This window comes from Amphiura filiformis, chromosome 16, assembly GCF_039555335.1.
Source record: "Amphiura filiformis chromosome 16, Afil_fr2py, whole genome shotgun sequence".
Taxonomy (NCBI): Eukaryota; Metazoa; Echinodermata; class Ophiuroidea; order Amphilepidida; family Amphiuridae; genus Amphiura; species Amphiura filiformis.
The window spans coordinates 11,107,987-11,122,679 of NC_092643.1; the positions used below are offsets into that span (position 1 = coordinate 11,107,987).

Below are 14,693 nucleotides of genomic sequence, written 5' to 3' on the forward strand. Positions count from 1 at the left end.
CCGTAGTGATGGATCAAGCGGTTGCATAACAACGCTATCTACGCTGTACACGTCGATGTTCTGCTGTTTGAAAATCAAGTTTTAGCCATTTCTTATGGGTTTCATTGTCTAGTAAGCTTTTGCAAGATGTTTTCCTTCTGAAATCATGAGGTTTCAGGTCTTAAATATGACTGGTAATTTAAAAATTTTGATAAATAATTTCCATAAATTGATATCACCATTGCGGTTCTCATGAAAGCGTGATCCAGTAGCTAAGGTAACGCCCCGAAGTCACCAATATGACGTCATGTCTACGATAGCGAATAATATGATGGGAAACCTGTAGGGATGAGGCCTTGTGTGACTCATATTAGTGTAACTCCGACATAATTTGGCAGAAGATGGAATAGAACAATATCAGAAGCACTATTATCTTATGCAGTTTATACCAAACACAGACCAAAATATAGTATAAACCTCGCGAGTTACTTCAAGTTCAATAGACCATTTTATATCAAGATCGGAAAAGTTCAGAAAACCGTGCTATTTATTCAGTAAGCTAGGGGGTCACATTGTACCCAAACTGGCGGACAAGAAATGTCATGAATTATGGTACCCTTTTGTGTGAAAATACAGCTTATTAAGCCAATGTGAACATGGTGTCATCGGTTTAAATATTTTCCTAGCATTCCTCAGCCACAGTAAGATACTAATGGAAAGAAATGATCAAATGTTCACCATTTTTAATCAGTTAACTTTTTTTACAGAATGTTTTTGTTTATGCATCGCCTCTTCCACAAGTCAGTCTCTTACACAAGACATACCACCACATGATTGATTGCACATTGAGTATTATTGGCAATCTCTCATCCATAATTAACCGTAGAAAGTTCATTGTAGTTTATTATACCCGTTACACATTGGAACTTCACACTGTACATGATGCTGAAGAGGTACTTTGGTACTTTTGTATTATCGAAATGACTCACTTTGAAAAAGTTTATGCTAATTTTTGATGTTTTGTCTTTCATTTACAGTGGGCTAGAGATGTAGGTCGAAGAACAAACCCACCAGTCAGATGTCCTGTACAACCTAATGAGCATCAGTACTTGGTTACCAAACCTCTTGATGGTCTGCATACTAATACACCATGTAAGCATATGAATCATGCCAGGGGTGGGGTGGGGGTATTGTGGGCATCAGTACTTGGTTACCAAACCTCTTGATGGTCTGCATACTAATACACCATGTAAGCATATGAATCATGGTAGGGGTGGGGTGGGGGTTTTGTGGGCATCAGTACTTGGTTACCAAACCTCTTGATGGTCTACATACTAATACACCATGTAAGCATATGAATCATACCAGGGGTGGGGTGAGGTATTGTGGGCATCAGTACTTGGTTACCAAACCTCTTGATGGTCTGCATAGTAATACACCATGTAAGCATATGAATCATACCAGGGGTGGGGTAGGGGTATTGTGGGCATCAGTACTTGGTTACCAAACCTCTTGATGGTCTACATACTAATACACCATGTAAGCATATGAATCATGCATGGCAGGGGTGAGATGGGGGTATTGTAGGCATCAGTACTTGTTTACTAAACCTCTTGATGGTCTACATACTAATACACCATGTAAGCATATGAATCATGCCAGGGGTGGGGTTGGGGTATTGTGGGCATCAGTACTTGGTTACCAAACCTCTTGATGGTCTGCATACTAATACACCATGTAAGCATATGAATCATGGCAGGGGTGAGGTGGGGGTATTGTGGGCATCAGTACTTGGTTACCAAACCTCTTGATGGTCTACATACTAATACACCATGTAAGCATATGAATCATACCAGGGGTGGGGTGGGGTATTGTGGGCATCAGTACTTGGTTACCAAACCTCTTGATGGTCTGCATAGTAATACACCATGTAAGCATATGAATCATACCAGGGGTGGGGTAGGGGTATTGTGGGCATCAGTACTTGGTTACCAAACCTCTTGATGGTCTACATACTAATACACCATGTAAGCATATGAATCGTGGCAGGGGTGGGGTGGGGGTATTGTGGGCATCAGTACTTGGTTACCAAACCTCTTGATGGTCTACATACTAATACACCATGTAAGCATATGAATCATACCAGGGGTGGGGTGGGGGTATTGTGGGCATCAGTACTTGGTTACCAAACCTCTTGATGGTCTACATACTAATACACCATGTAAGCATATGAATCGTGGCAGGGGTGGGGTGGGGGTATTGTGGGCATCAGTACTTGGTTACCAAACCTCTTGATGGTCTACATACTAATACACCATGTAAGCATATGAATCATACCAGGGGTGGGGTGGGGGTATTGTGGGCATCAGTACTTGGTTACCAAACCTCTTGATGGTCTACATACTAATACACCATGTAAGCATATGAATCATACCAGGGGTGGGGTGGGGGTATTGTGAGCATCAGTACTTGGTTACCAAACCTCTTGATTGTCTACATACTAATACACCATGTAAGCATATGAATCGTGGCAGGGGTGGGGTGGGGGTATTGTGGGCATCAGTACTTGGTTACCAAACCTCTTGATGGTCTACATACTAATACACCATGTAAGCATATGAATCATACCAGGGGTGGGGTGGGGGTATTGTGGGCATCAGTACTTGGTTACCAAACCTCTTGATGGTCTGCATACTAATAAACCATGTAAGCATATGAATCATACCAGGGGTGGGGTGGGGGTATTGTGGGCATCAGTACTTGGTTACCAAACCTCTTGATGGTCTACATACTAATACACCATGTAAGCATATGAATCGTGGCAGGGGTGGGGTGGGGGTATTGTGGGCATCAGTACTTGGTTACCAAACCTCTTGATGGTCTACATACTAATACACCATGTAAGCATATGAATCATACCAGGGGTGGGGTGGGGGTATTGTGGGCATCAGTACTTGGTTACCAAACCTCTTGATGGTCTACATACTAATACACCATGTAAGCATATGAATCGTGGCAGGGGTGGGGTGGGGGTATTGTGGGCATCAGTACTTGGTTACCAAACCTCTTGATGGTCTACATACTAATACACCATGTAAGCATATGAATCATACCAGGGGTGGGGTGGGGGTATTGTGGGCATCAGTACTTGGTTACCAAACCTCTTGATGGTCTACATACTAATACACCATGTAAGCATATGAATCATACCAGGGGTGGGGTGTGGGTATTGTGGGCATCAGTACTTGGTTACCAAACCTCTTGATGGTCTGCATACTAATAAACCATGTAAGCATATGAATCATACCAGGGGTGGGGTGGGGGTATTGTGGGCATCAGTACTTGGTTACCAAACCTCTTGATGGTCTGCATACTAATACACCATGTAAGCATATGAATCATGACAGGGGTGGGGTGGGGGTATTGTGGGCATCAGTACTTGGTTACCAAACCTCTTGATGGTCTACATACTAATACACCATGTAAGCATATGAATCGTGGCAGGGGAGTGCGGTGGGGGTATTGTGGGCATCAGTACTTGGTTACCAAACCTCTTGATGGATTGCATACTAATACACCATGTAAGCATATGAATCATGGCAGGGGTGGGGTGGGGGTATTGTGGGCATCAGTACTTGGTTACCAAACCTCTTGATGGTCTGCATACTAATACACCATGTAAGCATATGAATCATGGCAGGGGTGGGGTGGCATCAGTACTTGGTTACCAAACCTCTTGATGGTCTGCATACTAATACACCATGTAAGCATATGAATCATGGCAGGGGTGAGGTGGGGTATTGTGGGCATCAGTACTTGGTTACCAAACCTCTTGATGGTCTACATACTAATAAACCATGTAAGCATATGAATCATACCAGGGGTAGGGTGGGGGTATTGTGGGCATCAGTACTTGGTTACCAAACCTCTTGATGGTCTGCATACTAATACACCATGTAAGCATATGAATCATACCAGGGGTAGGGTGGGGGTATTGTGGGCATCAGTACATGGTTACCAAACCTCTTGATGGTCTACATACTAATACACCATGTAAGCATATGAATCATACCAGGGGTGGGGTGGGGGTATTGTGGGCATCAGTACTTGGTTACCAAACCTCTTGATGGTCTACATACTAATACACCATGTAAGCATGTGAATCATACCAGGGGTGGGGTGGGGGTATTGTGGGCATCAGTACTTGGTTACCAAACCTCTTGATGGCCTGCATACTAATACACCATGTAAGCATATGAATCATGGCAGGGGGGTGGGGTAGGGGTATTGTGGGCATCAGTACTTGGTTACCAAACCTCTTGATGGTCTGCATACTAATACACCATGTAAGCATATGAATCATGGCAGGGGTGGGGTAGGGGTATTGTGGGCATCAGTACTTGGTTACCAAACCTCTTGATGGTCTACATACTAATACACCATGTAAGCATATGAATCATACCAGGGGTGGGGTGGGGGTATTGTGGGCATCAGTACTTGGTTACCAAACCTCTTGATGGTCTACATACTAATACACCATGTGAGCATGTGAATCATACCAGGGGTGGGGTGGGGGTATTGTGGGCATCAGTACTTGGTTACCAAACCTCTTGATGGCCTGCATACTAATACACCATGTAAGCATATGAATCATACCAGGGGTGGGGTGGGGGTATTGTGGGCATCAGTACTTGGTTACCAAACCTCTTGATGGTCTACATACTAATACACCATGTAAGCATATGAATCATACCAGGGGTGGGGTGGGGGTGGGGTGGGGGTATTGTGGACATCAGTACTTGGTTACTGTTATGGTATTGAGTACGATGTTTATGATATCGCCCATGCCTATATTGTATATTCATGTAAGGTCAGAGTTCAGGTAATAAAAGGTCTCTTTACGTTACCACAACATGGAGGCATCGCTGTGGTTAATTTTCCTCGAAAAAAGCAGCAAATTTTTGAGGAAATTTCGGTATTTAGCAGCACAAAATGCCGGACGCGAATGAAGCTGGCGATGGGGCAGCTGCCGGTGATGCAGTGAAGATGATCGGTGGTGTCAAACCGCCAGCGCAGCCCACTATTTCCAACGGGATCATAGACGATTGAAACTGTGGAAGCAAGCTTGGGACAATTATGTTATCGTCTCGCGACTAAACAAACAGCCAGCGGACTATCAAACAGCCATGTTTCTAAATGTAATTGGTCCACAAGGGCTTAAAATCTATAATAGCTTTGAACTTAAGGAAAATTCTAGGGATCTGGCAAGCATCCTTCAGCATTTCCATGCATACGCCATAGGCGAAGTGAATGAAACCTATGAGCGTTATATTTTCAATCAGCGTGTGCAGAAAGCTGATGAAAATTTTGAGACATATTTAGCTTCCTTACGAGTTTTGGCCAAGACTTGTAGTTTTGAACCTCTTACAGATTCGCTAATCTGCGACAGAATTGTGTTAGGAATTCTGAAGGATGATGCCAGGAAATTATTATTGCAAGAACGCGGTCTCACCCTGGCCAAAGCCATTAGCATTTGCAAATCGTGTGAAGCAGCAGAAACTCAAGCAAAAGCTTTTAAAGAATCCGCAGCACCCACAGCCATCAACAAAGTTGCCAGAAATTTCAGAAAATCTTCTGGCACAAAGCCAAAACCTAGAAATCAAGCAACAGCTAAAAGGCTAGGCCCAGAGCGAGACTGCTGGTATTATGCGTAACAAACACATTAGAGATAAAAAGTGTGTGCCCGCCCTTGGTAAAACATGTAAAAAGTGTGGCTTAAAAGATCACTTTGCCAAAATGTGCAAACAAGCCTTGGATAAGCCCTATGCAGCAGGTACTACTAGTAAGAAAAAAGTAAATGCAATTAACCAGAATAGTTATGAATATGATAGTGATTCTAGTAGTACAGAATACATCTCCATGGTGAATGTACATGTAAATAGTGTCAAATCTAACATGGATCTGGCTGACATGTTAATTAATGACAAAACCACAGTCGCATTCCAGTTAGATAATGGTGCGGAGTGCAATATCCTCCCACGACAGCATATTGACAATGAAACAGCGCAAATGATTGTCAATCAAGAGACTACGCTACGCATGTGGAATAAGACCACGCTGACCGCAACAGGCAAATGCAGACTAAAATTACGCAATCCAAAAAACCAACGCAAATACTCTGTAGAGTTTAAGGTGGTTGACACACCTGGGCTGCAGCCATTGCTCGGGCGCGTATCGTGTCAACAAATGGGTTTGATAACTGTGAACCATGATCAGTTTGACAGTACAGTCTCAGCAGTACAAGCACCGGTACTGAAACCTGAAGACAATTATGCAAGCGTCTTTGATGGTCAGCTTGGTAGTATTCCCGGTGAAGTGCATCTCGAGACTGATGCCAGTGTAGAGTCGTCTATTTTGCCGCCTCGTCGTTTACCGCACGCAATGAAAGCAAGAGTTAAGAAAGAACTTAATGATCTTGTGGAAAAGCAAGTAATCGCGCCAGTTCCGCCTGAAGAGCCAGCACAGTGGGTTAGTCAGCTTGTAGTTGCGGAAAAGAAGAATGGTAGCTTACGCGTGTGCATTGACCCGCGACCCCTGAATGAAGCACTTAAACGTGTGCGCTACCAGCTACCTACTCTGGATGATATACTCCCTGACCTAGCACAAGCAAAACTTTTCTCCAAGCTGGATCTCAGCAACGCATTCTGGCAGTTAAGTTTGGATGACGAGTCGTCACTGTTGACATGCTTCAACACACCCTTCGGCAGGTATAGATGGCGCCGTCTCCCATTTGGTCTCTGCATATCATCAGAAATCTTTCAAAGTCGCCTACATGCTGCACTGGAAGGAGTACCCGGTGTAATCTGTGTGGCAGATGACATTGTCATATATGGTACAGGTGACGATGATGTAACCGCACTCAAGAACCACGATGCAAATCTTAAGAGCCTTCTGGAACGCTGCACAGCGCTAGACATCAAGATGAACAAAAGCAAGTCAGTGTTCAGAACCACAGACATTCCATTTCTGGGACATAGAGTGACAAACCACGGACTGCGAGCTGACCCAGATAAAGTTGAAGCAGTTCTGAACATGCCGACACCCACAGACGCACAGGGTGTGCAGCGCTTAGTTGGATTTGTCAACTATTTGAGCAGATATTTACCAAGTCTGTCAGACACGCTGGAGCCAATACGCCAACTAGCTAGACCGGATGTCCCATGGCACTGGACACACGCACAGCAGGAAGCACTGGATCGCGTAAAGACTCTTGTAACTGCTGCACCAGTGTTAGCCTATTATGACCCAGCCAAAGAACTAACAATTCAGTGTGACGCGAGCGGCAAAGGCCTCGGGGCCGCATTGCTGCAAAACGAACGCCCCATAGCGTCGCCAGCCACGCAATTACGGACACTGAATCCAGATATGCCTCCATCGAGAAGGAAATGCTAGCCGTCGTTTTCTCTCTCGAACACTTTCACCAGTATACTTTTGGTCGCCATACCAGAGTCATCAGTGACCATAAGCCTTTGGAAGTCATCGTCAAAAAGCCCCTCGTAAAAGCCCCCAAGAGACTACAGGGCATGATGCTTCAAGCTTACAGAAATATGACTTTGACATTACCCACCAAGCAGGCAAATTCATGTACCTCGCTGACACTCTCTCCAGAGCGTTCATCAGCAACACACCCCAAGATAGCCACGACTTGAAGAAGTGAATGTCGTAAGCTACTTGCCCGATCGCGAGGATCGTCTTGAGCAAATCCGCAAAGAAACGGAACAAGATGAGTCGCTGCAACTCCTCAAAGAAACAATCATGAACGGATGGCCAGAGAACCGCGAGACTTCAATGACAGAACAATTGACACCATACTTCAGCTTCAGAGAAGAGCTTGTTGTGCAAGATGGATTGGTGTTTAAGGGAAACAGAGTGGTCATTCCACAGAAACTACGGAGTGACATGAAGCTGAAACTACACTCTTCGCATCTGGGTGTTGACGGTTGTCTCGCGCGCCAAGCCGCCGAATGTATCTTCTGGCCGGGAATGTCTAGCGAAATCAAGCAGTACATCGCAACTTGCGATATTTGTCGCACTTATGAGAGCAGCCAGCAGAAAGAGACTCTCATGAATCATGAAACACCATCCAGACCATGGGAACGTGTTGGTACTGATCTGTTTTCATGGAATGGAAATGACTTTCTGGTAACTGTGGACTACTATAGCAATTTCTGGGAAATAGACCCTCTAACTGACACCTCAAGTAGCACAGTAGTCAAGAAACTCAAAGGGCATTTTGCCAGATATGGATGCCCAACTCAAGTGGTCAGTGACAATGGCCCGCAGTACACAGCAGAAACTTTCAGGAAGTTCGCACACGATTGGGACTTTGAACATTTAACATCTTCCCCAGGCAACAGCCAAGCCAATGGCAAAGCCGAATCCGCTGTCAAGACAGCGAAGCGAATCCTGACCAAGTCTGCAAAAGCAGGAACAGACCAGTATCTTGCTCTCCTTGATCACCGAAACACGCCTTTCGCAAGGTCTTACAACAAGCCCGCTGGCGCCTGATGAGCCGACGTCGCTGACGCTGCTGCCAACATCTGCCAATCTCCTACAGCCAAGAGTTGTGAATGAGAAAGACAATATCAAGAAAAAGCAAGACAAACAAGCTGAACATTTCAATAAATCAGCAAAGGATTTGAAACCCTTGGCAACAGGTGACGTTGTCCGTATGAAGCCATTAGTACGCGGCAACAGAACCTGGGAGAAAGCAGTTGTCTCTGAACGCCTGGACGAAAGATCATACCTAGTGGAAACAGAGAAAGGGAGCTACAGGCGCAATAGAGTGCATCTTCGCAAAACGCAAGAAAATCCGCCTCTAGTCATACCCAAACTGCCACTGAAAAGAAAAAAGACTGATAACGATCACAAAACAACAAAGACACCGACAGACAACACGTTGAAAACGACAGCGAAAGACGCCACGTCGAAAACGCATACACAAACAGCGAAAGACGACACGTCGAAAACGCACACAGCAAAGGACAATTACTGCACAAGGGCAGGCGCAGGTTGCGCCACCGGAACATCTTAAAGACTATGTACAATAAGAGAATAACTGCATGTAGTCAATGAAAGCACATTGACATTTTAAACATTTATGTTTCTAGCACAAACCAAAACAAGAAGTTTTGAGAGTTGTTAAAAGTGTATCCAAATTCCAAAACAAGAAGTTTTGAAAGTTGTTCAAGTGTATCCAAATTCCAAAACAAGAAGTTTTGAAAGTTGTTCAAGTGTATCCAAATTCCAAAACAAGAAGTTTTGAGAGTTGTTAAAGTGTATCCAAATTCCAAAACAAGAAGTTTTGAAAGTTGTTAAAATGTATCCAAAACAAGAAGCATTGAGATACATTCTGCCAAGGACTATTTGACTTTACTTAAAAGAAAGCTAAAATTTTGCATAAAATCATGCAAGTGAAATTTTGTTTCTGGCAAAAGTTTCAAGTGTTATTGCCAGTCTCACCCAAAAGAAAGTGAGCACTTTTTTTTTATCATTTTTTTTGAGAAAAAAGGGATGTTATGGTATTGAGTACGATGTTTATGATATCGCCCATGCCTATATTGTATATTCATGTAAGGTCAGAGTTCAGGTAATAAAAGGTCTCTTTACGTTACCACAACAGTTACCAAACCTCTTGATGGTCTACATACTAATACACCATGTAAGCATATGAATCATACCAGGGGTGGGGTGGGGGTATTGTGGGCATCAGTACTTGGTTACCAAACCTCTTGATGGTCTACATACTAATACACCATGTAAGCATATGAATCATACCAGGGGTGGGGTGGGGGTATTGTGGGCATCAGTACTTGGTTACCAAACCTCTTGATGGTCTGCATACTAATACACCATGTAAGCATATGAATCATACCAGGGGTGGGGTGGGGGTATTGTGGTGCAAAATTGCGATACCACATTGTACTGACTTTATGTGTTAATTGTCTGAGACTGCACTTCAAATTGATTTGCGTTAGATTAAATTGCACTGCAACTTTCAAAATGGGATGCAAAAGTGCACCCCAAGGTAAAAAAATTATTTCGAAGACTGGCTTAAACAGTGTTTAAATTTACTTTTAATCTGTTTTTTGACCCGAAAGTGCAAAAGTATAACTACCAGACACACAGTTTATCATTGCCGGCGTTCGCCTCAGAAAAATTGATCGTATGCAGATGTTTTAAATTGCTGAATAAGTCCTTTCAAAATTAATTACATATTTCTAACATTGATGAATATTACTCTGATCCGTGGAATCATTACATGATAGCAAAGACCATATGCAGGCCCTTACAACTCCTATACTAGGGCAATACAGAAGACTGTGGCTGCGTAAACGTCCATGTGTAAAAGTGCAGTTTTTACACCGGGCTAACCCCTCATTTTAAGCAGAAAAATGATGTTGCCACAAGACTTACTTGAAAATGATGCCACTTTACCTCATGAATAACTAATAGCAGAAAAACGATACCGCCACTACAATTATAGCCTAATTTATTTATTTATTTATTCCGAGATACGCTTTTTTAACTCTACTCAGTGGTGCGTTCTTGAAATACTGTATAATTATAATAAATTAATAAAAAACAAAAAAGACCCAAAAACAATTAAAACAGCGTACTAATCAAGACTTAGTGGAATATGACGTCACTGTCCAGTTTCTTATCCACACACTAAAGTGCGTGTTGTGATGACCAGTTACACACGATCTACCCTGTAAAAGTGCCAGATGAATAACATTCAAAGTACTATGTCCATGCTATAAATTTCTACAGCACAGGTAATGCTAGCATGTTCAATTAACAATACTCTTTTGTCTTTTAATGGATATTGATCATGCCATATGTTTGTGGTTTTGTTTTTTATGTCAAAATAAAACATGTGGTGACATTGGAAAAAAACACAATCGCTCAAATCATATCAACCTCTGATTGTACTTTTTCAAATGATATTATGCTCCTCAAATCTAGACTTTTGCACTTTACATTGAAAAAAAAACACAATCGAATCATCAACCTCTAATCGCACTTTTTCATATTATGCTCCTCAAATCTGGATTGTTGCACTTTACACAAAAATTCCTCATTTCCCCCAAAGTTTATTTCACCCAAACTCAAACATTTGTCAAACTACCACTGTCTCACCCCTGGATAGAGAGAGCACCACCAGAGCTTGAACTCTCAATCCTCCGATTTCGAGGCAAAACTCTCACCGCTCTGCCACTGCCCCCCCCCTGTTGGATGCTGGTCGTCTTGATGTTTAAGATTTTTAGGCCTTTTTTGTCCTCTTTAGCCTATTTTGGACTATTTTGTCAAATTTTTCCCTTTGAAAGTTGCTTGCCCCCCCCCTCTGAAAAAGTAGTGGCCATGTACTGACCTGGACTGAATTCTCTTGACCTTTCCCAGACCGAACCAACAATTAAGTAAAATATGCTCCCTGGTTCAGTCCGGGGAAACAGTTGGAACTTGGGTGCCCAATTATCCTCAGTGAAAACATATTCCTTTGATGATCAATAAGCTGGATATAAACAGTGTGATCTATATTGGACTGGGTAAGGGAGTTGGATTATGATTTCAAAATGAAGACTGGTTGTGCCATATTTCCCCCTTTTTGGTGAGGTTCATACCTGTTTTTACAGCCCAGAGTGCCCATCTCTCTTTCGAAGCTACTTCACCATTATAATGATGCAGGTGGTATGGTCTGCCACTCCTCCTGTACAACACATCTTATTGCCTTCCTAATATAAGCCGGTACCCATTTACACCTGGGTGAAGTGAAGCAAGCGGGATTAAGTGCCTTTTCCAAAGACACTACATGATGTCTACAAAGTAACTCAAACCCACGAACCACCATGCTTAGGCTTTTGTGTATTTTACCACAAGTCTAGCCTAAGGCCTCATGGTTTTAATTATCTTCATTTCTGAAACTGGATCTATTTTTTGTTACATTTCTACCAGTGACATTACAAGAAAAAGCAAAGATTAAAGCCATAATGTACGATCTTATAATATGAAATTGGTTTAAAAAATTTAAAACTTTTATGAAGAGATTGTTCAAAATATGTTTTCTGTTTTGACTTACCTTGTTTTACACCATGCTATAATGTTTCCATCGTCTTTGATGAAAAGCTCCATTAACCTCTGACCTCTATGTTGAATTCAACTTGATCCATGTATGTAAGGTGATCAATATGAATACTTCTTGTGTTGTTGGAGCTAAGATGGGGTCAGACCTTCCACTGATTCATTCTTGTTGCAAAGGTGCAAAGCTCCATTAACCTCTGACCTCTATATTGAATTCAACATGACTCGCGTATGTAAGGTGATCAATATGAATTCTTGCATTGTTGAAGTTAAGATAGGGGCAGACCTTCCATGCATCCATTCTGGTGCTAAAATGAAATGCAATGTCAAGGTGATATGTGTTTCAAGGCATAATGTATATGATACCTGAATGAAAAGACTGTAATTTTTTTTGTGCATATTTATACGAATATACTGGGGTGATTGATAAGTTCACAGCCTAAGGTAGAAGAGGATAAGCCTTGATAACCCTAACCATAACCCTTATTCTATATTTGGATTAGAGAACCTTTGGATTAGCGAACTTAATTTGGTTTTCGGACTAGCGACCCTTCAGACTAGAGAACCTTCGGACCAGAGAGAAGTCACAAATCCATAATGTACAATCTTATAATATGAAATTGGTTAAAAAATTTCAAGCTTGAGTTTTTGGCATATTTGTAATGTTTGCACTTGTTCCAACTTACACGTAAATGGAATCAGCCAAATTCATTGTGTATGTCATTTCATCAGAATTTTGATTTTTATAATGTTGTATTCATACATTAAAGTCGCATAGAACTCCACATTAAACATACTGTATTATTTTTGATAAATGATTGATAAGTTCACAGCCTAAGGTAGAAGAGGATAAGCCATACAGTTTAACTGATATTCTGTGTAGTTCAAACTTATTGAATGAATACAATTGAAGAATTTGAATTTGTACAATTTAATTTTCACCTTTTGAACCAAATGTGTTTTGGGAACTTTCATCAAATTGTGATGTCAAAAAATGATATACTGAGGTCAAAGGTCATTTGGTGTATAGTCAGTTTTGTTTTGGATTTGGAATACTTAGTAGTTCTGGTATACCCTGCGCACAAGTATAACCCTAGCACTAATCCTAACCCTAACCCTGAAAAATAAGGTGCGCAGGGTAAAGCATAATTGTATTGATTATGTAATTGTGATGTCAAAGGTCTCATACCAGGGCTCAAAATGCACAAGGGCTAAAGGTTTTGCCCACAAAATAGCCAGTGAAAATGTTTTCAAAGAATCTGTTCAAAATAGGCCCTCATTTTGAAAACTGTCTTATTACTCTGGTCAATGTTTGTTTTAGGATATTTTCATCCATGGCAATAGCTAAAGCAGGTGATATTTATGAATGGTCTTGGTGATTTTCTTGTCTTGAATAATAATGTGATTCCATTTATCTTTTTATGTCTAGTTCTAAGGGACTACGACGGTCAGATTTACATCCGTGAATGGGGTGGAGGATTGCTATGTGGTGCATTCCACACTAAAGGCAAACCAGCTTTCACAGAGAGCATTCCAAAAGGAGAGTTCCTTACGCTACCAGACGACTGGGATCTATTCCGTAAGTATGCTAGGGGTGTGGTCTGGAACGGTTGTGGTGGGTCAGGGAATAAACCATGCTTTCACAGAGAGCATTCCAAAGGGAGAGTTCCTTACGCTACCAGGCGACTGGGATCTATTCCGTAAGTATGCTAGGGGTGTGGTATGGAACGGTTGTGGTGGGTCAGGGAATAAACCATGCTTTCACAGGGAGCATTCCAAAAGGAGAGTTCCTTACGCTACCAGACGACTGGGATCTATTCCGTAAGTATTCTAGGGGTGTGGTCTGGAACGGTTGTGGTGGGTCAGGGAATAAACCAGCTTTCACAGAGAGCATTCCAAAGGGAGAGTTCCTTACACTACCAGACGACTGGGATCTATTCCGTAAGTATTCTAGGGGTGTGGTCTGGAACGGTTGTGGTGGGTCAGGGAATAAACCAGCTTTCACAGAGAGCATTCCAAAGGGAGAGTTCCTTACGCTACCAGACGACTGGGATCTATTCCGTAAGTATTCTAGGGGTGTGGTATGGAACGGTTGTGGTGGGTCAGGGAATAAACCATGCTTTCACAGGGAGCATTCCAAAGGGAGAGTTCCTTATGCTACCAGACGACTGGGATCTATTCCGTAAGTATTCTAGGGGTGTGGTATGGAACGGTTGTGGTGGGTCAGGGAATAAACCAGCTTTCACAGAGAGCATTCCAAAGGGAGAGTTCCTTACACTACCAGACGACTGGGATCTATTCCGTAAGTATTCTAGGGGTGTGGTATGGAACGGTTGTGGTGGGTCAGGGAATAAACCAGCTTTCACAGAGAGCATTCCAAAGGGAGAGTTCCTTACACTACCAGACGACTGGGATCTATTCCGTAAGTATTCTAGGAGTGTGGTATGGAATGGTTGTGGTGGGTCTGGGAATAAACCAGCTTTCACAGAGAGCATTCCAAAGGGAGAGTTCCTTACGCTACCAGACGACTGGGATCTATTCCGTAAGTATTCTAGGGGTGTGGTATGGAACGG

At 42.5% G+C, this 14,693-nt stretch overlaps 1 protein-coding gene across 1 annotated transcript in view; it reads left to right on the forward strand.

The window, feature by feature from the left end:
* LOC140135561 (pyruvate dehydrogenase phosphatase regulatory subunit, mitochondrial-like) overlaps positions 1 to 14,693 on the forward strand; it is a 72,960-nt gene that overhangs the window by 11,778 nt on the left and 46,489 nt on the right. Inside the window, exons 7-8 of the mRNA XM_072157101.1 lie at positions 1,017 to 1,131; positions 13,550 to 13,699. Of these exons, the coding sequence (XP_072013202.1) occupies positions 1,017 to 1,131; positions 13,550 to 13,699 (265 nt within the window). The remainder of the gene's footprint in view (positions 1 to 1,016; positions 1,132 to 13,549; positions 13,700 to 14,693) is intronic.